This window comes from Falco peregrinus, chromosome 14, assembly GCF_023634155.1.
Source record: "Falco peregrinus isolate bFalPer1 chromosome 14, bFalPer1.pri, whole genome shotgun sequence".
NCBI lineage: Eukaryota > Metazoa > Chordata > Aves > Falconiformes > Falconidae > Falco > Falco peregrinus.
This window is the reverse complement of record NC_073734.1, coordinates 25,457,924-25,480,999: the sequence shown is the minus strand read 5'-3', so window position 1 is coordinate 25,480,999 and position 23,076 is coordinate 25,457,924. Positions and strand designations below refer to the sequence as shown.

General features: G+C 57.0%; 2 protein-coding genes across 3 annotated transcripts; both read right to left on the bottom strand.

Moving 5' to 3' along the window:
- Window positions 1-246: 246 nt before the first annotated feature.
- Window positions 247-14,250, bottom strand: MATCAP1 (microtubule associated tyrosine carboxypeptidase 1). Of its 2 annotated transcripts, none has more exons than XM_055818786.1 (6): window positions 13,771-14,250; window positions 10,076-10,219; window positions 3,174-3,306; window positions 2,450-2,755; window positions 1,663-1,760; window positions 247-1,141 (listed from the first exon to the last, which is right to left on the bottom strand). In XM_055818786.1, the coding sequence occupies exons 1-6, from the start codon at window positions 14,182-14,184 to the stop codon at window positions 977-979; spliced, it is 1,260 nt and encodes a 419-aa protein (XP_055674761.1). In that variant the 5' UTR covers window positions 14,185-14,250; the 3' UTR covers window positions 247-976. The 2 variants fall into 2 exon arrangements, with proteins under 2 accessions (XP_055674761.1, XP_027637590.1); XM_027781789.2 differs by lacking the exon at window positions 13,771-14,250 and adding an exon at window positions 12,951-13,716.
- A 682-nt stretch (window positions 14,251-14,932) lies between these two features.
- LCAT (lecithin-cholesterol acyltransferase) lies at window positions 14,933-22,200 on the bottom strand. The gene is made up of 6 exons (XM_005229188.4): window positions 21,961-22,200; window positions 18,889-19,045; window positions 18,317-18,432; window positions 17,902-17,997; window positions 17,407-17,631; window positions 14,933-16,104 (listed from the first exon to the last, which is right to left on the bottom strand). The coding sequence occupies exons 1-6, from the start codon at window positions 22,106-22,108 to the stop codon at window positions 15,482-15,484; spliced, it is 1,365 nt and encodes a 454-aa protein (XP_005229245.1). The 5' UTR covers window positions 22,109-22,200; the 3' UTR covers window positions 14,933-15,481.
- Window positions 22,201-23,076: the final 876 nt, after the last annotated feature.

Here is a 23,076-nt window from a genome sequence, read left to right as displayed (position 1 = left end):
ATGACTGCTACAGCAATCATGTGTTGGAGACCAGGAACAGCTCAGGGCTGCTTCCGCTTTTGCCTACTTTGATTTATTAACATTGTCCTTGCCCAGTATGTTGTTTACACGCTCCGGTGACCCCTTCCTGCTACTGACGCACCAGCCTTGAGCCATGCAGCTTTGCCTGTGCAAGTGCGACACACAGTCAGTGCTCACAGTGGTGCCAGCCTGGCTTTTGATGCTACCCACGACCTTTTGCCCACATACTGTTTCCATTACATCATTTTTATTAAACGCTTTTTCCTAACATCAACCCCAGTCCCCACACTGAGTCCTCACAGCCAATCAGAATGGCTGTAGTTGGGGTGCAGAGCACTGGTTAATTGTGGGCAAATAACTGGGTGGGGGAGGGGAGAGCACAGGTTGATATTTGGGGGATTAAAGTCCTTCCTGCTGCTGGCAAGGGGCATGAGGGGAGGGGTTGGGAGTGGGAAACGCATGCACCGGGCACCCAATGGGTACAGGCCAGCCCTTATTCCTTACCAGGGCTGCCAGGTACAGCCCAGAGCCCCCTGCTGTCTGCTAGCCCCGAGGAGGTGCCCCCACTGTGCTGAGAGCACCTCGGTACACTACGGCCACCCTCCACCCACTGCAACTACCCCAGCACAACCTCCTGCACTTCTGGGGCCCCAGTGCATCTCCCCGCTCTGCCCTCGCTCCCTCTCAACCCTCTTCTCCAGCTCCCCAAAGCCACGTGGAGCCACGCAGCAATCCCCAAAATGCACAGGGTGTCAGGGTGGGAAGGGAACACATCAACACTAACCACACCAGCCCTCTCGGCCATGCTACCCTACACAGCAGTACATGCACAGCGGCCACCTGGGCGCAGGGGGAGGCTCAGGCTCTGTCCTCTCCTCCAGGCTCCAGCCCCAATAAATAGCCAGTAACTGGCACCAGTCACACCCTTGGGGTGCCAGTTGTGGGGGGATGCCCCTCAGTCAGGCAGCAGCTGCTCCAGCTCCTCCTCGTTCAGCCCATTGGTGGTGACAATGTGGTCCAACTGCTTCATGTACCGCTCCAGGTCCTGCATGAAATGGGGGATGCGGGCCTTCTCCAGGACCCCAAATTTCTTCAGCCGATTCACATCTTCATAGGAGACCTGATGGGAAGCAGGGAGATGGTCAGCCCCCAGCCCCCCAAACTTTGACAGATGTCTGACCCTGCTGCAGCCCCCTGGTTCACCCCGTCAGGACACACAGAGACACACACACGCACGTGCACGCCTACAGGGAGGCGCTGGCAGAGCTGCTCAGGGGGGTGCTGGATTTGTGAGGATTTGTGGGTTTGGCCATGCTCTGTCACTGCAGGGACAGGTGACAGCAGGACTGCTGCAGCTGAGGCAGAGGGCCAGTGGCACAGCTGGCAGAGCTTAACCTGCTGGCTCAAGCATGTCCCCCAAGGTCTCCCACGGAGGAGTACGGATTGTCCCTTTCTTCCGTGCATCCTGCCCAGCACAGCCTTCCCCTGCTCCACCGAGACCCGTAAGAACAGGGAAAGCGCAGAGCTGAAGGGCTGACAGCCCAGGGCTTGTTTTTGGGAAGCCGTGGGACTGAGGGGGGCCATAGGAGCTTTGGGATGGGACAGGGATCCAGGATCAGCTGCTCCCCACCCCAGCGTTACCTTTCCAAGTGCAGCCAGCAGCGGGAAGTCGATGGTCTGCCGATGGCGCAGGATGCGAAGGATCCCATCGAGGTAGACCTGGTCCTTACTGAAACAGCCTGGAAGAGTGGGAAAGGCTGGGAAGTGAGAGTCCAGCTCCCCCAAATGTCTGCTGACCGCAGTAACCAGAGTGATGGCACTGGCTCAGGGTGACACAACTGCACCAGGGCTCAGGCATTGCTGGTGCCATGGCCAGGACCACTGGGTCCCAACAGACGAGCACTGAGAAGCAGTGCACCAGGGACCACGGAGGCAGCAAGAGCTCTTTCCTCTCACTAGAATGCTTTCACCCTTCCTCCCAATACATTTATTTTTTTTAAGGGTAAACCACTGCAAGAATCTAGATGCATTTCCAGAAATGCTCATTTTTCCTCTCCTTTGGCTACTGCCTCCCCAGGAGCCTGTGTGAGTCACTCCCATCAGACTGCAACCAACTTACGGGGTTCCCTGGGGGGCCTCATCCACACCCACTTGACCCTAGGCAGCCAAAGAGCTGCTGTGCTGTGCCAGCATGTAAAAGATCACTGCCATAAAGACAAGTGTAAACCCGCAGGAGCGCGGTGCTGGGGATGGGGAGGGATGCAGGGGTGGGCAGAGCCACCATTTCAAAGGCTGCTGTGCCCACAGGACCAGTGAGACTCAAACCCACCCAACAGCAAAACATCCCCGCCTCTGGTTTGTCTTAAGAACAATAAATTTAAAAAAATCCCTTCCAAACCCCGAAGGCTTTACACCATCCGAGCAGTACCTGGCTGCGAGGTGTCGGTCTGGCCCCGCTTAGCCCGCACGCAGTACTCCCACCGGACACCGGCATCCTGGACGTACTGCTCCAGATCCTGGAAGAGGGCGGAGAAGGAGAGGTGGCTGGCTCGTTCGATGGTGTAGTAGAGCAGGGCTGCCCGCCACAGGAAGGGCTGCTTGCGGAAGAGGACGCTGTGCAGGCTGGCCAAGCCTTCCTCCGTGGGGTTAGCGGGCTTCAGGCTGTACTGCTTGCGGCCCTCAGAGCTGTGCCAGGGCTGGCGGGTGTTGTTCACCCCCCGGATGTAGTGGGTGCCTGGGGAGGGGGAATGGGAGTGAGCACCATCCACTGTGCCCTCCAAAAAGCTGGGCTCTCACCCCCCCTGAGTCACTGGGGTTGAGGCTGAGACCCAGCACCCATGGGTGCCTCTGCCATCCTTGGCTGGAGATGCTGCCATGGGACATCTGCTTGCTCTGGTGCCTGGGGTGGGCAACAGGCACAGCCACATGGGTGGGTGCTGGACACTCCCCACATGGAGAGGCACCCAGGTGGCCTCAACACTTTCCAAAACCCATGCAGGAGCACCCCTCCAGGATGCTCCTTGCAGGACCCAGTAAGTATGACGTTGGCCCGTGGTCCCTGCAGCCCTGGGACTGTTACCTCAGTGACAACAAGAGGATGCTCACAGCATCACCCCACTCTGCCCATCACCCACAGCCACCCCACTGCTGACCGATCTCGTGGCGCAGCATCCCCTCCAGCCAGTGCTGCCGGGCTCCAGCCAGGTTGATGGCCAGTGTCGGCCGGCTGTCCTCCACCATCATCACCGCCTGGGACAGGAGGTCATCCGTGAGCTGCACCACCACCTGCAGAAAAAGAAGGCAACTGCCATCAGCACTGCTGTGGGACAAGATGCTCAGCAGGGTCTTGGCTCTAAGCAGAAGCTGAGATGGTGCCAGATGGTCAGAAAAAGTCACCAGTGCCGTGGTCGGCAACATCCGGCACCGCTGCACCATCACCAGCTTGTGCTGCAGCTCCCCAAAGAAACCACAGAGAGTAGGAGCAGGCAGGGAGAGCACTGCCAGCACTGAGGGTGTACCAAAAGAGATGACCCCACAGGGGTCTGAGGTAACTCCTTTAATCTCTTTACAGCCAGCAAACATGAGCAGGCACCATGGAGGGAGCAGGCAGCTCCTGCGTAGCCTCTTCCAGCATCCCTCTGGCTTCAGCATCCCCTGCCCCACCTCATCGCCACAGGCTCCCCACAATTTTATAGCCACACACGACAGGCGTGCTCCAGAGACCTGCCCAGTCCCACCAGCAATGGGATGGCACAGTAAATTTGGTCACCTAAACAACTAACAGCACCCGCTTGGTTATGGATCCAACCTCTAGACACCCCCCAGTAAATATTGCCCAAGGGAACCAAGGCTCTGGCTCCATTTTCATGGACTCTCCTGCAAATTCTCCCTTTCGAGGCTGCAAGACATGGGCAGTGAGGACAGACCCCCCCAATGCACCCTCCCGGAGGGAACCACGTCTGCTGGCCAAAGTTCACAGCAGGGCCAGCAATGCACACGCATGACTGGCAAATATCTTTATATAGAAGAAAACGGCTATTTTGGGAAAGCTGGCTACCGCAAGGGCTGGAGCCAAGACAGCTGCTCTACGTTAACAGGATTTAATGTGCTGGCCAAGCAGCATTTTCTGACCATCTGACTTCAGACCTGCAGCATCGCTGGAGGAGACAGCCCCGGAAGCTCTCACACCTGAGGTCCAGCTGCAGTAATGCTCAGGACACCTTTGGGCACATACCAATTTAATCTCAAAATTCTTCCCCCACATACATATTAACTCTAAAAACATCTATCACTTCACAGCCGACACTTTTCAGGATGAAAATGTGCACACACATTACTATGTGACAATTCTTCTCTTATTTAAAAAGGACAGGAGACTGAGTTTGCTTTAACTCAGATTTATTATTGTGCAAAACCGCTCATGAAAGCCAAGAGCGCAACGTAACAGCAGAGTCTACCACTGGGCAAATGAACAGCATGAAATACTTAAAGACTGCAGTTGCTTACCTGGATTAAAATTTACCAGCGTGAAAAAGAATCCCTCCAATTCTGAGAAAAGACTTGCCAGTTCGCTTCTGACTTATGAGCATCTGTGAGCTTTATTTTTGCTCCAGTAAACAAGTCAAAATAAATAAGGGTTGCAGTTTGCTGCCCTCTCCCACATCCGGCCCTCGGTGACCTGGGACAAACTGAAGCAGGGAACTGATCCAGACTAAAACTGGTCATGTGGTCCACCTTCATTTCCAGCAAGATCCTCACACGAGCTCTCACAGGGGGCTCTTGGTGGGGAGAAGACTTTCGGCAGCAGCACCAGCTCCTGCTAACAGCCCCATCAGGGGCTACAACAGGCAGGGAAGGTTTTGGCTTCACCACAAGCAGAAATAAGGAGGTAAGAATGAGCCAGGTTTTGGTATGATTGTAACCAATTCCCATCGATTAGGTCAGCTCTGTGTGATGAGACCACTGCCTGGACATCTGAAATGGCAATCCCAAATGCACCTAGTGGCGGCTGAAATCCTGGTACGTGGGAGGGGATGGGGAGAGCCAGGGGACAGAGTTTAAACCAGAAGAAAGAAGAAGAGGAATACATTCCATTGTCGCAGCGCTTTCCTGTTCCCTCGATGACACTGCAGCACAGAACTGGTGCCCAGACCCTGTGACAGTCCCTGGGTCTTTGCTGCCTGACGTGTGGCTCTTACAGGGAGCCCTGGAGATGATGCACTGTGTCAGACAGAGCTCTGCTGCCAGGATACAGGATGCTTGGCTGGGAGTGGTCCCCAAGGCCAGGTCCACACCTTGCTGCCTTGTCATATTTCACTGCCCCTATATGGAAAAAAACCCACCCCAAAGAGGTTGGAATTTAGGAAACTAGATACAGAAAAACTAACTTCTTCCCCAAGATAAATGCTCTCACTCCTGCTCTGCCCAAGCCTATTTAAAAAAGTACCCCTTCCCACACCACCCTGCTGGCTGCTCCTCTCTGCTTTTCTCCATTTTGCAGTTGCTCATCCTCGGCCAGGTTAAGCTGGCTTCCTCTGGCCACCGGCCTCAGGCGGCAGCGATTCAACAGCTCCAGGGTCCCCATAGGAGGTAGGAGCGGGACCAGCCCAGCTGGTGGGTTTTGGGAGGCTGGTGCTTGCTTGGCATCCCCCGAGCACTTCAAGTTTCCCTTGTGCGAGTTCAAAAGCCATCTCTGAAAACAACGCTTGGAGCACACGTGCAAGAGAAATAATATATAAACCCAGGAGTTTAACCGTATTGGTGGTACACAGATAAATGCTCCACACAGCTCACCTCCTGCTGTTCCAGTGACCTCCAGCCAGCTCTCCCTTCCCATTTGCACTGGCATCTTAATCCCACCCCTGAAGAAATCTCTTTTAATTATAACCCAAACATCTGTCCATCACCTATCCATGGCTTTTTCCTCTGCTGTACTGGGAATACCATGTCCTGCATCCTACGCCGCATCTTCCCTGCTGTTATTCCAGGCTAGCACCCGGAGCATCCTACCAGGGCTGAGCTTGCCCAATGAGCTGATTTTTATATTATTTGAGGGGTGGGGGGATGGGGGGGGCTTTATGCTACAGGACAAGTACTGTCACCAGGCTGGGTACCCCCATCTCGCAATGGCACAGGGCTGCTGCACCCACGACCTGCTCGTACAACTGAAGGCGAGCACCAAACGAGCCCAGACAAACCTTGGAAAGGCAAGTGCTGTCCCGCAACCTTCGCTACCCTGCCTGAACAGAAGGCAGGCTGAACAGCCCAAACCCAATTTTTTTTTCCTTTTTCTTTTCCTATCTGCTATCACCATGCACCAGGTGAGCAAAGAGAAATGCAGCAAGTGGCTGGAAAATAAGAGGCAGCCGACGATGCTGAGGGTGCGATGCTCAGCACCCTCGAGGATGCAATGCTCAGCACTGAAACTAGGTCCTGCACAAGTCCTTTTTCAGCAAGGCAGCAAGAACTGAAACGCGTAACAAAGCACTCTCTGGGACCTGGCATCTGAAGGAAGACCCAAGAGCACAGAAGACTTCAGTGTACAACAAGCTGCACACTGCTGGAGGCTGCACACAGAGGGAAGGGTGTAGCTGAAGTAACCTGGCTGGGTTTTCAGGAATCAAGAAAAACTCCAAGCAAGAACATCCCAAAGCCTTTAGAGGAAGAATTCAAGTCAGAGGGAGCACTTCTGATTATTGTTTTTCCTGCTCTCATGATGAAGAAAAGGTAAAGGCAACAGAAACAGCAACACTCAACCTGATTACATGGAGTGGAAACTATTTTTCGCCGTACAAGAGCTCGATGGCATCAAGTGAAGCAGTTAGGAAGCTGATTCAGGACGAAGAAGCATCAGCAATCGGTGCAACCTGCGGCAGGAGCTCTGCGGCGGTTCACGATCAGGCAGGCAAACCAACAGCAGGGGTTTTGCAGGCAGAAACACTCGCCAGCTCAGGAAGGCACAGGGCTCCCATGGCTGGAGAGAAACTCCCCACCCCTGTCCTAAGGATGCAAAGATCCCAGGACAGAGTGGGGCAGGGGAATGAGGATGGAAACAGACTGATCCAGGGATTGGGAAAGACGCTGCTTGGAGAGGACAAGAGCTCCTGCAGCCACGGGTACAGCTGCAGGTTGCCGTATCCCCACAAGAACCGAAAATGTGAACGTGCCCAGGGGCCACCATGGTGAGACAATGGGCAAAATGCCACAATGTCATTCTTCAGATGTCAGCCTGATGACTTCTTAAGAGGCACTGGCTTGGGTTATTTTATTTTTTCCCTTTATTTGACAACATAGAGATATAGCGTTGTTTTTTCTTATGAAAGAGAGGTGCCAAGAGCCCCGCCGTGCAGAGCCAGCTGCCCGGGAGCAATGGGAAGGGACTCTCAGCACTGCTGGAGACTGCAGCTTCACACAGCCCCATTAGCTGCCTGCAGCCCCTCTCCAGCTGCAGCAGCCCATCCACCCACCGAGCACCACTTGCCTTATTCTGGGACCCTCCAGCTTTGCAGATGCTGTTACAACAGGGGCTGTGACTCCAGCCAAAGTCCTGTTACTGGAGCAGCAACACCAGCTCCCCGGGTCTGTGACCTTGTTCTCAGCAGGATCCCCAGCGCATCCTCATGGTCCACAAAGCTTCTGTTCAGCTTTCAGGGATGTGATGATGGAGAAGGAGCTCATCCCCAGGAACTGAGGGACAACTGCTGACAGCCCCCACGGTGCCGGGGCACAGGCTCCTGCCTCTCCCCAGCTCTGTGGCACTGCTCAGGACCTCACATGCCAAGAAAGCACCAGTACTAAGCAGCTCAGAGGTGGAGGGGCACCACCGATGGGATCCCATGAGATGCTAGCTAGCGCTGTTTGGCTCACATTTCACAACCCCGGGGACTGCCACGCAGTACTCACCAACGGGGCCAGGCCTTTCTCTGCTGCAGGCTGGGAGCTCACCGAAATCCCTAGGGAGACCTCTGAGATCTGGCAGCGTCACCTCGGTCCTGAGCCAGAAGAAAAGCAGAAGAGCTTCAGGATCTGCGGCTTGGACAAAGAAGCTTTTGAAGACACAAAGTTAATTATAGTGCAGATACTTACCCACGAGCATGCTGCCTGCAGCGCCGGACAGTGGGATCCTGCCTTCACCCATGATGGGTACCAGGGACAAGGGGCAGCTGCCTGCAGCAACTGCCACCAGCCTGGCACGCCGCCTGCCCCGACTGCCTGCAGGCAGCGACGCAGCAGCGGGTCCATCTGGGCTAACGCAGCCCCCTGCGCGACAGTTTCTTCCTTAGTTTGTTTGTGGGGTTTTTTAAGCAACCCATCACAATTAGTATGTATCAGCGAAGCAAACAGGACAGCAGAACAGACCAGGCACAGCAGGCTAAAGTGAAGAATCCCAGAGACAGCCACAGGGTGGGGGATACACATCTGAAACCCCCCAGGTCCCTGCCAGGGTTATTGTTTTTGATAATTTAAAATTATCAGCGAAGCAGAAGCTCCGCAGGTTTTCGCCCTGTACAGGGAGCGAGCTTTGGCAACACCGCTGTATTGACAGCAGATGAAACCCTTCCCTCTTCCCTGCACCAGAGCAACTCAGCAAGATTTCTAGCAGGTAGCAACAAACAAACACTTTAGTTGTTTTAAAAGCACTTACCAAAAGTTTCAGATAAAACAGCAATGTACCTTGCATGCCGATGCGCAAACATAATTACTGAACCCTGCATGCCCTTGAGCAAAGGGAAAATTATACAGGGCTGGAAGGAAGCCAGTTGTACACCAATATGGAAGAAAAAAAAAGAAAAAAAAAAAAAAGTCTTTCTGCCCAGCCAGAGCTGAATTTGGGTTAGATTAATGGAGAAGAGTGGAACAGCTGTATTTAATCAATAAAATCAAGAGACAGACCACAACCAGCAAGTCACAAGCGTGGGTCTGTAAGGCTGCCTGGCTGCATATGGGGACTGGTTCTGGGCACTAAGAGGCAGCTGAGTTATAGGAAGAGATCTGCAGAAATCCTTTCTGTCCTAAGCAAAGGTGCAGGAGGAACCAAGGTGCCAAATCCGCATACCAGGGACACCCCCAGGGGGAATCAGGGCAAACCAAGAGGACTGGAGGCGGAAAGTCCCCTGGCCAGGTGGGACCTCAGGGAACCACTCACTCCCGCTTTTCCAGGCATGGAACGCACTGGGTACCACCAAGCAAGTTGATGCTTCAGGGAAATGCTTGTGAAGGGCCCTGTTTGGAGATGGAGGTGGAAAAACAGTGCGGCCAAGAGGCAGCGTGAGGAAGGCCCCCCCTCCCCCAGCCAGCACTGCATAGCCTTCTGCCCTGCAGCCAACAGCCCAAGGCAGCCCTGAAAGACAAAAAAAAAGCAAAGCCAGGTCCAGAAACCCTTCTCAGCACTTGAACCAGGACAGTGGAAGCACTTTGCCCACACCTTGCTGGCAGAAGGGGCAAAAAACGCCCCTTAACTGAAGCTGTGGGACATCCCACACCAGGTGCTGCTGGGGGCATGGAGAAACTGGATTAAGAGATGCCGAACTTCTGCCTGGCAACCGTCACGTCCTAACCACGGACCTCCCAGCCTTAAAACCCAAGCTTGGGGTTTCAAAGTGCCGTAACCTGGCAAATCCCACAGGACAGTGGGAAATCTCTCTCCCCAGCTTTGCTTCTGGGCATGCGAGCAAAGGCAGCTGTCGGAGATGCCTGCCATGCACTGCCAACAGCAAGAGATGCATTCCCGACAGTAATTGATGCCTCATGCATGCAGCAAAAGGCTGCTCACATGGCCACGCAGACAAGCAGCAGCTTCTCTCCCTCTCAAGCATAAACTGAATATATTGATATACCCTGAAAAAATCACGAGAAATTGGTGGGGAACCAGCACCCATGTCCTAACGCTGGGGTGTACAGTGAAGGCAGCCAAACTGGAGACAAAAGGACACCACGGATCAGAGTAGAAAAACTTCTTTGTACCCAAAACATTTCTTAATCTGAATCCTTTTTATCAGAAAATAAATATTTTGCAGCTGTATTTTACAAGTAACAAAGCAGGGACACAGATTACCTCTCCCACGCAGCCTTCCTTCTGCATGTACTTTCGGATCACGGACCAGATCTGGCACTTGCTCAGCAGCCTCCCGCCTGTGGCGACCTCGAAGCTCTCGTAGGTGCCATACTTCTCCAGGACAGCACGAATGATCCTGATTGCCTGTTGCATGCAGAAACAAAACATCAGTGCCAGCACCCTCCCTGCTTATAAATACACCTTAAAACCCCACGCACAATTAAACCCAGCGGAGATAATCCCCGATAAATGCCTGTGAAGCAAGATATGGTTTTGCAAGATCTAACAAACCAAGGAGACAGAGCCAGCTGGAGGTAGCCACCAGGCCAGACGGACCCTTAAGGCAATCAGCACAACCCACAGGATATTCTTTCTGCTTTTTATCACCCTTGCAAGCATCTGTTGTGGGTACTGGGCAAAGCAGAAGTGAAACAGCATCATCACAGCATGCTGCCTCTGGAGGTTAAAGCCATGATTTTTTTCATCTTTTCTGCTTTTGGTGCTCCTTTCAAAGTGTAGTGCTTGCACAAAGGGTCTAGCTTATCAGCCTCCTTTTTACTCTGCGAGTTTCTTGTTGGAGTGCTGGACAGCAAGCATGGCAGTAAGGCCATGCATCACCCTTTGCAGCGATGCTGCTTCCTCCTCCTCCAACAGGGTCACAGCACAACCAGCCTGCTGCACACCAACAGCCTTCTAATAAAAGCAGCACATGCTATCTTATTAGCATTAACATTTATAGAGCATCTATAAAATAGGAGCATTTATTAGCACATTTCCTTCTCCAAAAGTGAGTTTTCATTATAGACATTTTCAAGCAATGACTCTCCAGCCTACTAATATATACTCCAAAGTAGATGATGATGACTTTGAACCAGTTCTGGAGTTTTTCCAGCAGTTTGATTGAATCCCTAAACCTGGCTGAGCCGCCGCCGAGCTTCCCAGCCCAGGACCAAGCGCAACTCCTGAATGGTGCGCACTCTACCTCCTGAGCTGAGCAACCCCCTTTGCTCTGAGAGGGGCTCTAGGCAGCGGCGGGAGCCCTGTGGAGCAGGTCCCTTCCCTCCATCATCCCTGAGGTCACTCAGGACCAGGGGATGGGTGCTCAGCACCAGTACAACACTCAAACCACCCAACACTCTGTAAGAGGGGCTTCATGGTCTGCGCCTGACGAGCAGCCTCTTCTACTGCAGCAGAAGGTCCTGATTTTCCTTCCCTAGACAGTATTCTCTGCACAGCTGATTTTTATTCTCCAGTTGCTGTGTCTTTCCAGGAGAAGCTTTGTGGGTTTGTTTTGTGCCATTGGTTTGTTTGGATTTTTTGTTTTGTTTGCTGATCCAGATCTTTTTGGCAGCGCCATAAGGTACCTCCTGCTGACAGCAGCAGCAAAAAGAACCATTTCTTCCTCCTACCTCTGCTCAGCCACTTGCTTTCTCCCCGCAGGGGACCTAAAGCATGAAGCCAAGAGAAACCCAGCACAGCTGGTGCCCAGGAGTAAGACAACCAAAGAGCATGCTCCTCACCAACCTCCAGCACACTTCCCGCCGGGCAAAATTCCTAAGATACCAAGTTTAGGTTTAGTGTTCCAAGAGGCTGCTGAGCATCCCCAGGCAGCCCAAAATTGTGCACCCACCATATGCAGTGGGATAACAAATCCTCCAGCCCCAGCTCCATACTGGTGCCGCTCACATTCCCATGACAAACCAGGGACGTGATCTCCAGGGTGACGAGCCTCTGTGGGGCTAGAAGAATCCTTCTGGCTTATTTAAATTTTCTACTAAAAAAATAAAATAACCCCCCCAAGCCCATGCATTGAGGCAGCTGGTGGAGCAGCAAGCTGGAAGCAGGGAGCTGGCACTGGTTTGTCTGCTCTTGTCCAAAGATGCTGGCTTAGCAAAAGGTCCCATTTATTTAAGCTCCATGATTAATGCAGGTTTTTAAACTAAAAGCAGTCTATAGCTAATAGCTGGCAAGGAAGAAGGTTTCCTAAAATAAAAGAGACTGGAGGGAGGCTACTGCAGGGGACAAGCAAAGGAACAGTGACATGAATACTGTCCCATCACACAGTCACCAAAGAACTTGCAGAAACATTGGCAGAAACACTCAACACAGTATTTCTTGCAAAGGGCTTTAGGATCCAGGATGAGACCATTCACACTGGTTATGAACACTTAATTTCGGTCATTTGAGGTAAGGCACAGAGGAAGAATTATCTCAATTATTCATCTTTTACTATATTGAAGTCAACTGTACCAAAAGAGAAAGCAAGGAGAGGGAGAAATAGCTTCTGAACAACTCATTTTACAGTATTACTTGGAGACTGAAATGCACTTAAATGCAGGAGGAAAACACTGAAAAAGCCAGCAAGGTCTTTATAGGAGTCAGACTGTCTCCCCTGCAACAGCATCACTTGCACCAGCTTATCCAGGACAGAGGTACGGCAGGCACTGGAAATGACTAACTGCTTAGAAAGCTGTTTACAGAAAGCCTGAATCATCTGGATAATAATTCAGGCAGAGGTATCGGAAGTAACGCAAGAACAAGTAAACATCCAAACAACAATAAATAAATCCGGGAAGAAGCTGTTATTTGAAACACCAGGCAAAAGCTCCCGGTGAGAAGGTGTACAGAAATGCCTCTGGCACGCAAGCGAGAGGTTTGGTTATCAGGTCCCTTGGATGTGGCTGAAAGTGAGAGAGTCCGTGTGGCAGAAAGGATGTTCTTGCCAGAGGTGGGATCCCCAGCCCCACAGCAAAGCGGTGGAGGGGCACAGTGGGGGTCCCGGCCCCAGGAACAGAGCAAAGGGACAGCACAGCTCCACTGCCTGAGGCCAGGACAGGCTCCTCTGCGGGCAGCACGAACCCACCACGAGCCCTACCTGCTGCCCACGCTGCAACCGGGTGCCGCTTGCTCGCTCGCTGCCATCCATGCACCACTTTGACCCGGGCAGGAGCCAGTCGGGAACGTTTTGGTAGCGTATGGGCATTGGAAAAAGTTAAGTGAAATAATACAGACTCCTTCAGCGGAGCCTGCACCAACGATTATCAGCGCTGACTGCATCTGCTGATGCCTTAAGGATGCTGCCACACCGGACAACCTTTAGGCCCCGCAGAACAATGCCAGACTTAACCCCCGGGGCACTGCGGCCCCCCGCCCATGCAGCCCCTCCACTACCTCTGCGGCAACAAGGGCACAGCAACCCCGGCCAGGTGCCCCCAGCGCCCAGCCAGTGCGTGCGTGCGCCCAAGCAGGGGCCGGCTTGGGTGCTGGCAGCATCATCCAGCACCGGCGGGGCTGTCACCGGGCAGAGCTGTCACCAGGCAGGCGCGGGTGCTGGGGGCAGTGTGCAGAAGCTGCTGAGCGGGGCGAGCCGGGGCAGAGCCGGCAGCGGATGCAGGCGGCCCGGCCCCGCCACGGCACGTCCCGGTGGCACCGAGCCGGTGACGCTGCCCTGCACCAGGCCACCCGCACCGGGGGGTGCTGCCCGCACGGGCGGGGGGAAGGCGGGGAGCGGGGGTCCGGGCTCCCCCGGTTCCTCCCTCCTCCTCTGCCTTCTCCCGGGCTGTGCACTCCATCCCGGAGCCGCCGCGCTGCTCCCCGCGGCCGGGCGGCAACGGCACGGGCGGGGGGCCAGGGGCTCGGGCGGCGGTACCGGCGGTACCGACGGGGGGCGCAGGCGGCGCGTGCCCCGCCCTCACCTGAGCGACGAAGCGGTCGGAGGCGGCCCCGTACTTGTCCAGCACGGCGGCGGGCACCGGCTCGGCGTACTCGAACTGCGGGTCGTAGGCGAAGCTGGCTCGGAAGAAGCGCTCCCGTTCGGCCTCCACGTTGCGCGGCCGCAAGGCCACCAGCAGGCAGGGGCTGCGCCGCCCGCCGCCCTCCTCCCCGCGGCCCCGCGCGATGTGGGGCAGCGAGGCGGCGGCGCGCATCCCCCCGCGGCCCCCCGTGCCTTCGCCCCGCCGCGTCCCGGCGCCGGTTTCCGAAAGGCGGCGGGCTCCCCGCGGGCAGCGAGGCGGCGGGGCGCCCGGGCAGGGGCGGGGCGGCGGCGGGGGGCCCGGGCAGGAGCAGAGCGGCGGGCCATGCCGGGGGGCGGCGCGGGGGCCCAACACCATGGCCTCCGGCGCGGCAGCACGTGGGCTGCGCCGGGCCGACCCCCGCGCCTCCGCCCCGAGCACGCGCCGCCGCCCGCCAATCGGCGCCGCGCCCGCAGCGCCGCGGCCAGTAGGAGCGGGGCATGAGGGCGAAGGCCCCGCCCCGCCGCGTTGAGCCCCGCCCCGCGCGGAGCCCGCCCTGCCCGCGGCCGCCAGCGCAGCCCGCGCCCCGCCACCGGGCCTGCCGCACCCCCGGCTGCCTCCTCAGCCCCGCTAGCGCGGCCGGCCCCGGCGCATCACCACCACCAGCTGTGTTGCCGCCCCAGCTGCATCTCCATCCTCGGTTGCATCGCCAGCCCCAGCTGTGTTGCCAGTCCCAGTTGCATTGCCACCCTGTTTGTATCACCAGCCTTGGCTGTGTCGCCAGCCCTGGCTGCATAGCTGCTCTGGCTGTGTCACCACCCCCAGCTGCATCACCGGCCCCAGTTGTGTCGCCAGTCCCCATTGCATTGCCAGGCCTGGTCACATCACCAACCCTGGCTGTGTCACCAGCCCAAGTTGCATTGTCACCCTGGCCCTGTCACCAACCCCAATCATATTGTCACCCCGCTTGTTTTGCCAGGCCTGGTGGCACTGCCAATCCCAGTTGCAATGCAGAGCATGTGGCTCTTCCCAGCAGCTCCGGGGGTGCCTCCGGGCAGTGAGTGCCTGGTTTTGGTTATGGCTGGCTTTACTGACCCACTCTGCAAGGACAAGGCAGGCTCAGCACTCAGAAGCAAAGTGTGTTTATTATTTTGTAAATCTGCTGATTTTGAGTTGGTCTTGCCCAAGGAGCCTAGCTCACTGCCTGCACGCTGGCAGCTGGCAGAGGTGCTCTTGTAAGCCATACCTACCGTGCCACCCCCATGCGACCTCCATGACTGCCCCGGTAAGTCAGAGCCCACACTCCTTACGTGAGTTGCTCTGTCCCAAGTGAGCAGAGGCTACGGCACCGTGGGCTCCACGGCCTCTAAAGTGCCTAAACGTGGCTTGCTAGCAGCAAGGACTTGTGTGTATGCTGTAATTCATAAGTGTGGTGTTAATGAGCTGCCAGCATGGTTAATTATTCACCCGCTAGTGGGAAGTGACAAGCCTCTGAGTATAATTAATCGCCGTTCCCAAAAGAAAAAACACTCAGTGTGGAAGTGGGTGCCAGCCCATCCACCTGAGCTGTCAGTCATGCTCCTTTTCCTTCCAAACTCAGCTCCGAGTCCTTTGCTCCCCTGCATGGCAGCTTGTGGTGGCTACCAGCACAGAGAGAAGCTGGCCCTTGTTCCTTTCAGTTCTTTTTGGGCTCCTGAAGGACCTTGTGCCCAGGTAGGGTCTTCCCCTCCTTCCCCTCCTGCAGGCTGGATCTCACCTGCCCCCACTGCCCTGGCTCCTGTGGGCTCCCCAGCAGGATTTCATTGATGAAACTGAGCGTCAGGTTGCTGAAGACCATGTTAAGGTGGTCGACCCCTCGCAGCTCCTGGACATGCACCTTCTGCTTTTGCTGGTGGCGCCATCGCTTGCACAGCTCCGAACTGCGTGTGTTGACAGTGTCATCCCCATCGCCATAAATCATGTCCACAGGGTCCTCGTAAGGGAAATGCTCATCATATATATAAGTCTCCACGGTGGGGTAGCCTGTGCCATAGAGGCAATAGGTGTCCACCCCAGGAGGGGGTAAGTCCTTCAGCAAGTCCTTCATGTCCTCCCACATGTACCAGCCATCCTCCAGGTTGACGTCAGTGAAGAAGCGTTGGTAATCCCGGTAGGTGTAGTTGTAGGAGGGTGTGGAGATGAAAACGTGGGTCTCGGGCCAGGCCAGGCTTGTTGGGAACATCCAAGGGCTGGTGGTGGTCATGCGCTGCTCTTCACGCAGCTTGATGTTGGACATGAGTGGGATGCCCTGATTGTCACCTGCAGGATGCACAGGGGCTCATCAGAACCATCATGGAAATGTACCCTCGCAACTGGGGCCCCCTGGGCAGCTGTGCTATGATCAGCCCACCCAGCAGTACCTCAGGGCTGCCTCCTGGCTGAGGTATGGTTCCACCTCAGATCTTCCCCCCCCCCAGCTCAGCCCTGCCCTGCCCACCATCCTACATCCTCTCCTCAGCCATCTGGCTGCCGATACCCAGAGCAACCTTCCAGGCTCTTCTCTCCGGCATCACACCTCCAGCTGCAGGAGGGCTTGGTGCAGGCAAAGCTGGCCCTGACCAGCCCCGGGCTTTCCAGGACCAGCATGAGCCGGGCCCCATGAGGGTGCTGGCAGCAGGTGGCCAAACTGCACGTCTCCTGCAAGCCTTGGCATTTTTGGTGTGTCTGGAGTCCTAAGACCGTGCAACAATCTCAGATGACCTTTAAAATGTCTCTGACTCTTGTGACAACAGAGAAAACTATGAGGAGGTGACTTAAGGCTGATGCAAGGGGCCAGTTGTTAAAAACTTCAAGCACATGATTGCTAATTCCACGTATTTTGGGAGGCTCAGCTTGTGACTTGTAGATTTTCTGGGCTGTCAGCATTAGGCAAGTGATTGTGGCTTTCTGGGCTGTGGAGAGACTAAAGAGGAACTGGGCTAAGGGAGACAGAAAAGCTTATGGGGGATGGGCTTTGAGATGTGGGGAGAGCCAAGCAAGTGGTGCACCAGAGTGTGAGTGTCCCTTGGGTGACCTCCATGTCCTCTTCTGCAGAAGAGATGGATGGCCTGCAGCAAAGGTCCAGCAGCCTCACTGTCCTGCATGGATGGAGGCGTGTGCATGGCTGGGGAGGTGGGAGAAGAGGGTGAGCGCGTCCTGGGCTGCTTCCCTGGCTCCAGGATGTGTGGGTGGGTGCTTGGGCTTTGCAGGAGCACCCCTAGCCCAGGAGCTGACCCTATGCGTGGTGCAGGCTGTCTGGCAAGAGCCAGGCTGCAGGTGGACCCTTCTGGCAGCAGTTTCCATACACAGAAACCCACCAGCCCCAATCCTGGAAACCAGAGCAAGCTCCGCAGTGCACCCTGGGCCACTCTCCTGCTGCCAGGGCTGCAGCAGGAACCCTCACAGTGCTTTCTGCCTGCAGCAGCAGCAGCACCAGAGCATGGATGCTGCCTCCACAGACCCCTCAACCATCTGTCCCTCACCTCTTCTACCACTGCGTCCTCTCCCTGCCTACCACCCGCCTTCCATTTCTGCAGGAGGGAAAGCAAGCAAAGAGGTGGCTGCACACAAGGAGTCACCCACCGGACGCCAGGACACGCAGGGGCTTGACGGACCCTCCCCAGGGGGCACCCAGGGAGATGAAACCCCCAATGTACTGATCTTTCCAGGCTTGCGTCTGCTGGAGCAGGAAGTAGAGGATATTCAGGTTGCCCAGGCTGTGCGCGATGAGGAAGACACGTCGCTGGTACTCATCATGCATCTCCTCGATCAGTGCCTTCAGGTTCTGGAAGTATTCGGGCTGCTCCTCTGCAGATAAGAGGGGCACCAGCTCTTGGCCACCTCACTCATGGCCACAGGGCTGACCCTAGGAGCCCCAACCAGAGAGAGGTGTGGGTGCAGAGCCTACAGGTGCCATCACACATTCACACGAGAGCACTGCGAATCACTGGGCACCCACTGCCACAGGTACCCATCGCTGTCCCGGGGTTCCTCCACACCAGCCGGCTTACCCAGCCCCTGAGAGCCATCCTGCTTCCCTCCCTGCATGGGTGGCCTGCCCACAAACCCCGGACTTACGGGGCCCAACCCTCCAGTCATATGGGGCTGCCCGGACCGTCTGGTCCCTCACGTAGCCGTTGTTCACCAGGTTCTGCACCAGGGTATGCAGGTAACCTATGGGCCAAGAGAACAGGTGGGAATTAGGTCTGTGGTCTTCTCCTGTCAACCTTTTCCACCCTCGTCCTGGTCACGGACACAACATTCTCTGGTGGCTCCAGCTGGAGGTAGTGGCTCCACGCATCCCATGTGCACTGGGGCCAAGTATGGGGTGGTCCCTGCCAGCACTCGAAGGGACCACGTCCCCGAGGCCAACATCCCTCACTCCCAGGTGACCTGGGCTCTCTGCACAACCCGTCCCCACTGGAGACATGGGGACACCACTTGCAGGGAGCAGGTGGGATGCCCAGACACCCCATGCCTCTCCCCCTCTCACCTGCCAGCTTGCTCTGATCCAGGTATTCCACGGAATAGGTCTTGCCGAAGCCAGGCACACGGATGTGCACCCCCGGGGCATTGGACATTTTCCGAGAGGTTCGGTTGTACACCACCCTGCGGGGACAGGGTAGAAAGTAACAGAAGAGCCATGTCCCTGCTAGTGGAGATCACTGAGTGGCAGCTTGGACCTGAGCAGCTCTTTCCAAGTCTTGTGTGTGGATGGGGAGGTGGACTGGTGCCAAGCCAGCATCCGTGCCAGTCGCCTGGCACCTTGGGGCAGGCTCTGACGGAGCAGGCAGCGGCAGCCCCTTGCCCTGCAGCCGCGGGCCGGGTGGCAGCATCTCCGGTGGGTGCTGAGGATGGTCTGGCTGGGCACAAGCACGTGGCAGGGACATGGGAAAGGGATGAGCGCTTGGAGCAGGAGCCAGCCAGCTGTATTCCTAAACAGTTCCATGGTGTTCCCATGGCTTTCCATGTGTGCCAGGTCACGGCCAGCAGGGGAGGAGAGGGGAGGGAGATCCCTGGTAGGTCATTTCCCCGGGGAGCTTCCGGGGTGGGAGTGAGCGGTACCTGGTGTTATCGATCCAGCAGTCAACTCCCACTGGCAGGAAGGTGTTGAGGTTAAGCCAGATGGTGAAATAGTCCTCCGTTTTGCGGTAGCACATCCAGTTCACCACGTCCGGCTTGTCTAGCTTGGCTTCCAGCTGGTTCCCGAGACACCCGGGCACTGGAGGCACCGCAGAGGGAGAGAAGAGCTAGCTACAGACCCCATCCCGCTGGCTCCATGGGGCTGCCCAGCCCAGCGCGTCCCCTGGCCCCCCAAGCAGGACTCCCCTGGGGCTGCCCAGCCGGGGATGCCTGCAGCACCCTCAGAGAGCAGCCTGCTCTGCATAGCAGTGAGGGTGCTCGGAGCCCGCAGGCGGGGTGAGCATGGAGGTGGTGCTAAAAACACATCCTCAGGGACCCCTCGAGCAGCCCTTCCCATAGGGTGACCCCCAGAGCTGCCAGCCTTGGCCCAAATGTGCCAAGCCCCAGCAGCACGAGGCATCCCAGGTTATTGCCCTTGCCTGGCTGCATTTCCATCCTCGTCTCCTCCCACCCTGCCCCACCACATGTTCAGCACCTTGTCCTGGGGTAATGGGACCATTCAAGGATGCACAGGGTCCCCAGGGAGGTGAAAGTCACCCTGCTGATGGCTCATGAAGCCCATGTACTGTTTTCCTGAACTTTAAACCCTCTGCACAGGCTGAACAAGGTCTCTGAAATAGCTTGGCGCCAAGCGGAACTGTACACTGGAAATTCAGTACAAATAGCGTGTATGGTAAACACAGCGTGGTTTTTACAAGTTCACAGGTGACATCTGCGACCTGGGCTTCCTTGATGGAAGGTGACCATCACTGGAGTGTTTGGTCTGCCTCTTCAGTGTGGTTCCCAGCAGAGATAGGAGACCCATCCCGGTGCCACCCCGTTATGTGTGCCTGCACTGGGGACAGACAGCATGGGGAGCATTCCCAGCTGGTGTGCAGGAGCCAAGAGCCAGCTCCTGATGCCAACGCTGACCCCGAGGGTGACAACAAGAGGTGAAGGGACTGCAGGGGACAGTGGCTGCAAGCCTGGTGGAATGGGAGCCCTGGGTGATGAATCTTGTGCCCCAGTGGGTCCCAGGACTGTCCCACAATGCACAGCTGGAGATGGTGTGGACCTTCAGTGCTACTGCAGGCACTGTCTGCTATATGTCCTGCATAAGGCGCTTCCCCCAAGGACACCACGAGCCGCTTTGTGGCCTAATGTCCCTATAGATGCCTGCCCTGTGCTGTGCTTGGACCCAGACCTGGGCTTTGCTGTGGCTGTGGGACCTGACAAACACGGCAGGGTGGGAGCCATGCCACCTGGCACAGGGGCTGAAGGATGCGGGTGAGGAGCATCTTTGACCTGAGAAGGTCCCCACCAGCCTCAGGTTTCCCTGCACCCTGAAGTCCATGGGCACAGGTGTTCTGGGGAGTGGCAGTGCTGTCCCTGTCACAGGGTGCGAGGGCAGCCTGGCCTAGAGATTCTCTAACCCATGTCACCCGCAAACCCGTGGTGCCTGCAGCATGGCAGGGGCATGGCCGAGGGGTGCAGGGACATGTCTGCAGCCTCTGAAAGCCTCGTCCCATGCGAGAGGGGACAAAGATGTAGTAGTTGCCTCCCTCAATCTGCTTCACAGCTCCCTCACCTCACATCTCCCCAGGGATACGGAGAGGGTCTAATCTTGCCTTCAAAGCACCTGGTTGGGGATCAGGCCATGCAGTGAACCCTGACATAGGAGACCCCAGGCAGGGATGGGCAGAGAGGATCTCCCCAGGCAGTGAGAAGAACAGGACCATGAGCTGCTCTGATGGCTCCCGAGGGTGCACAGCCAGCATCCCTGCCCCCGGCGCACAGCCCTGAGCTCTGCCTCCCTTCCAGAGGACATTAGGTAATTATTAAGGGAGTTCCTGTGGGGGCAGAGGGGTTATCGATGGTCCCAAGGGCACTGGGGGTTTCCAGGACACCCGGCCCAGGGGGATGGGCTACACACGGATGCCGAGTGGCACATGTGGCAGCCGGACCCAGCTGGGCATGGGGCAGAGGCTGAGGCTGGTACTGGGGACACAATGAGATGCTCTGACCATCACAGGTTGTCCCGAGAAGAGGCACCTGGTGATGGCCAACCAGGGCTTCTGGCCACCAGCATGGCCACGGAGGACCAGCCCCAGGACACTGAGGCTCCAAACACTGTCCCCTGCTCTCTGATGCCGCTGGGAAGGGAGTTTGCAGGGATCAGCCTTTGGCAATGCAGCAGGGGTGTTCTGCTTTTTCTCTTCTCTTTTTAAAGGGGAAACTCAGCTTGGTTCAAATAAAAGGAGAAAAACCCCAACTCTGCTCAGCAGAGGTTTTATGGCAAAATCCTAGCTTGAGTCTCCAGCAGTGGCACAGGGGACAAAGGGAGGCAGAGCCAGGCAGGGTGGAGGTACCAGCTGGTGGCTGCTGCTCCCACCTCCCCGAGGAGATGCCCCAGCCTCTCCTTTCACCTCCCCGGGCACCTCTGCCTGTCGACTCACTCCCCTGTATGCCATCCCCCAGGCAGGATGGACGTTGGGTGGCATATGAGATGCACGCCCTTCTGCAGCAGCAGAGGATGACTTAACCATCACCTGGGAGTGGTCGAAGACATGGGACGGTGTGGGCTTTGGGGAAGCAAGAGGTGGTGGATACTGGCCCACTGCACCAGTGGCTGCAGCCGTGGGAAGCAGCAGACAAGGGTGTGTTGCAGCCCCCATCCCTCTGCTAGCAGAGTCCCCCCAGAACCGAGCAAGCCCTGAAACACCCTCTGAGCTAGCTGTTAGATATTAGAGCCCCATGTGCTTTCTGGGGTGCCCAGCCTGTCCCCCAAGCTCTGGGCAGCTGTGACCGGGGCATAGCCAGCCCTGCATCCCCAGTCCAGCAGGTGGGAGGGGATCTGGGAGCTGTGTGTCACCCCTCCTTGCTGGCTCCAGCTCCAGCCTGCAAAGGGTCACTGCAGCCACAGCACCCCAACCTCACCACTGGCTCCGGGGGGCCATGTGGCACCCAGCGTGTCCACCCTTACCCCGTGTGCTGCCTGTGACAGCCTGACCTTACCGAGTACCACGGGTGGCGTGCTGTTGGTCGGGGGCGCTTCTGGGGTGGTCGTGGGTGGGAAGAGGACATTGAAGAGCCAGAACTGGGACGTGGGCTGCAGGAGAAGCGACAGCGTCAACAACACAACCCTGGCGCCGCTGCTCCCCATGGCGAGCTCAGCCAGGATCCTCTGGACGTCTCCAAGAAAAACAGCCTTTTATATTTTTTACGCAGGTCCAGCCAAGAGGCACCCGGGCTGCAGGGGAGGGGAGAGCTGCAAGGGGCTGGCCATGATGGGGAGGAGGGACGGGGAGGGCCGAAGGACTGGCCTTGTGGCCATGCCATGCCCTGCCAAGGCAGCCCAGCCGTGCCCAGGGGCTTTTTGCGCCCCCAGGACCCTGCCTGGGGGTGCTGGCAGAGCGAGCACGTAAATCTAGCAGCCTCCTGGTGCCTCAGCATCCCTCCACTGTGTGCTGCGGTTGTGGCTGCAACGCGCTTCCCCCTGCATGGTGTCCCTGGGGTAACCCATGGGGCTACTCAGGGCTGCCCACCCCCTGCCTGCTCCCTGCCCATCCCCTGCGCGCTCTCTGCCTGGGTGAATACAGCACCTCTCAGTTCCTCTTGCCTTTGGCAGTGCAGGAGGATCTGGGCTGTTGACGTGGCCAGGAGGTCCCCAAACCTCTGGGAGAAGACATCGGGGCTAGGACAGGTGAGGACACATCTGGGAAGCCCCTCATGCCACACGGCAGCAGCACATCCCCCAATGCCACCCTGGACACTGCCCCTGCCCCACGCCCCCCTGCCCAGGCTGTCCCACACTGTGGCCCCCTGCCAGGCGCTCGGCCCTGGGACCCTGCAACTCCTGGCTGCTGCAGGCTTTGGGTTCCCACAGGTGACCCCTCGGTACCAGCCCTGGCTGGGGGGACCCCCTGCAGCCCCCAGCCTGCACAGGGAGGGCTCTGGTGGCCCTGCCTGCACCGGGGACTGGGGACCCTGGGGAACCCTGCACAGGACAGAAGGGGCCAGGGGGCAGGGGGGGGCGATCCCAGGTGCCCCTCCCCAGGAGGGAGGAGCCAGTCCCTTCCTGAGTCCCCCTCCAACCGTCCAGCCCCTGCCCAGTGCTCACCCTTCCTGGAG

Bases quoted from the DNA above. Each gene is read 5' to 3' on its own strand.
- LCAT (XM_005229188.4), bottom strand. From the start codon at position 22,108: ATGGGGAGCAGCGGCGCCAGGGTTGTGTTGTTGACGCTGTCGCTTCTC. The intron at 17,998-18,316 runs GTGAGAGGGGGA...CTTGGCCCATAG, and splicing joins GGATCAGAGCAAGCTGGCAG to GTTACCTGCATACCCTGGTG. The intron at 17,632-17,901 runs GTAAGTCCGGGG...TCTTATCTGCAG, and splicing joins TGACTGGAGGGTTGGGCCCC to AGGAGCAGCCCGAATACTTC.
- MATCAP1 (XM_055818786.1), bottom strand. From the start codon at position 14,184: ATGGTGTTGGGCCCCCGCGCCGCCCCCCGGCATGGCCCGCCGCTCTGC. The intron at 3,307-10,075 runs GTAATCTGTGTC...CTTTTTCTGCAG, and splicing joins AGGAAGGCTGCGTGGGAGAG to GTGGTGGTGCAGCTCACGGA. The intron at 2,756-3,173 runs GTCAGCAGTGGG...CCCCCTCCCCAG, and splicing joins GATGCTGCGCCACGAGATCG to GCACCCACTACATCCGGGGG.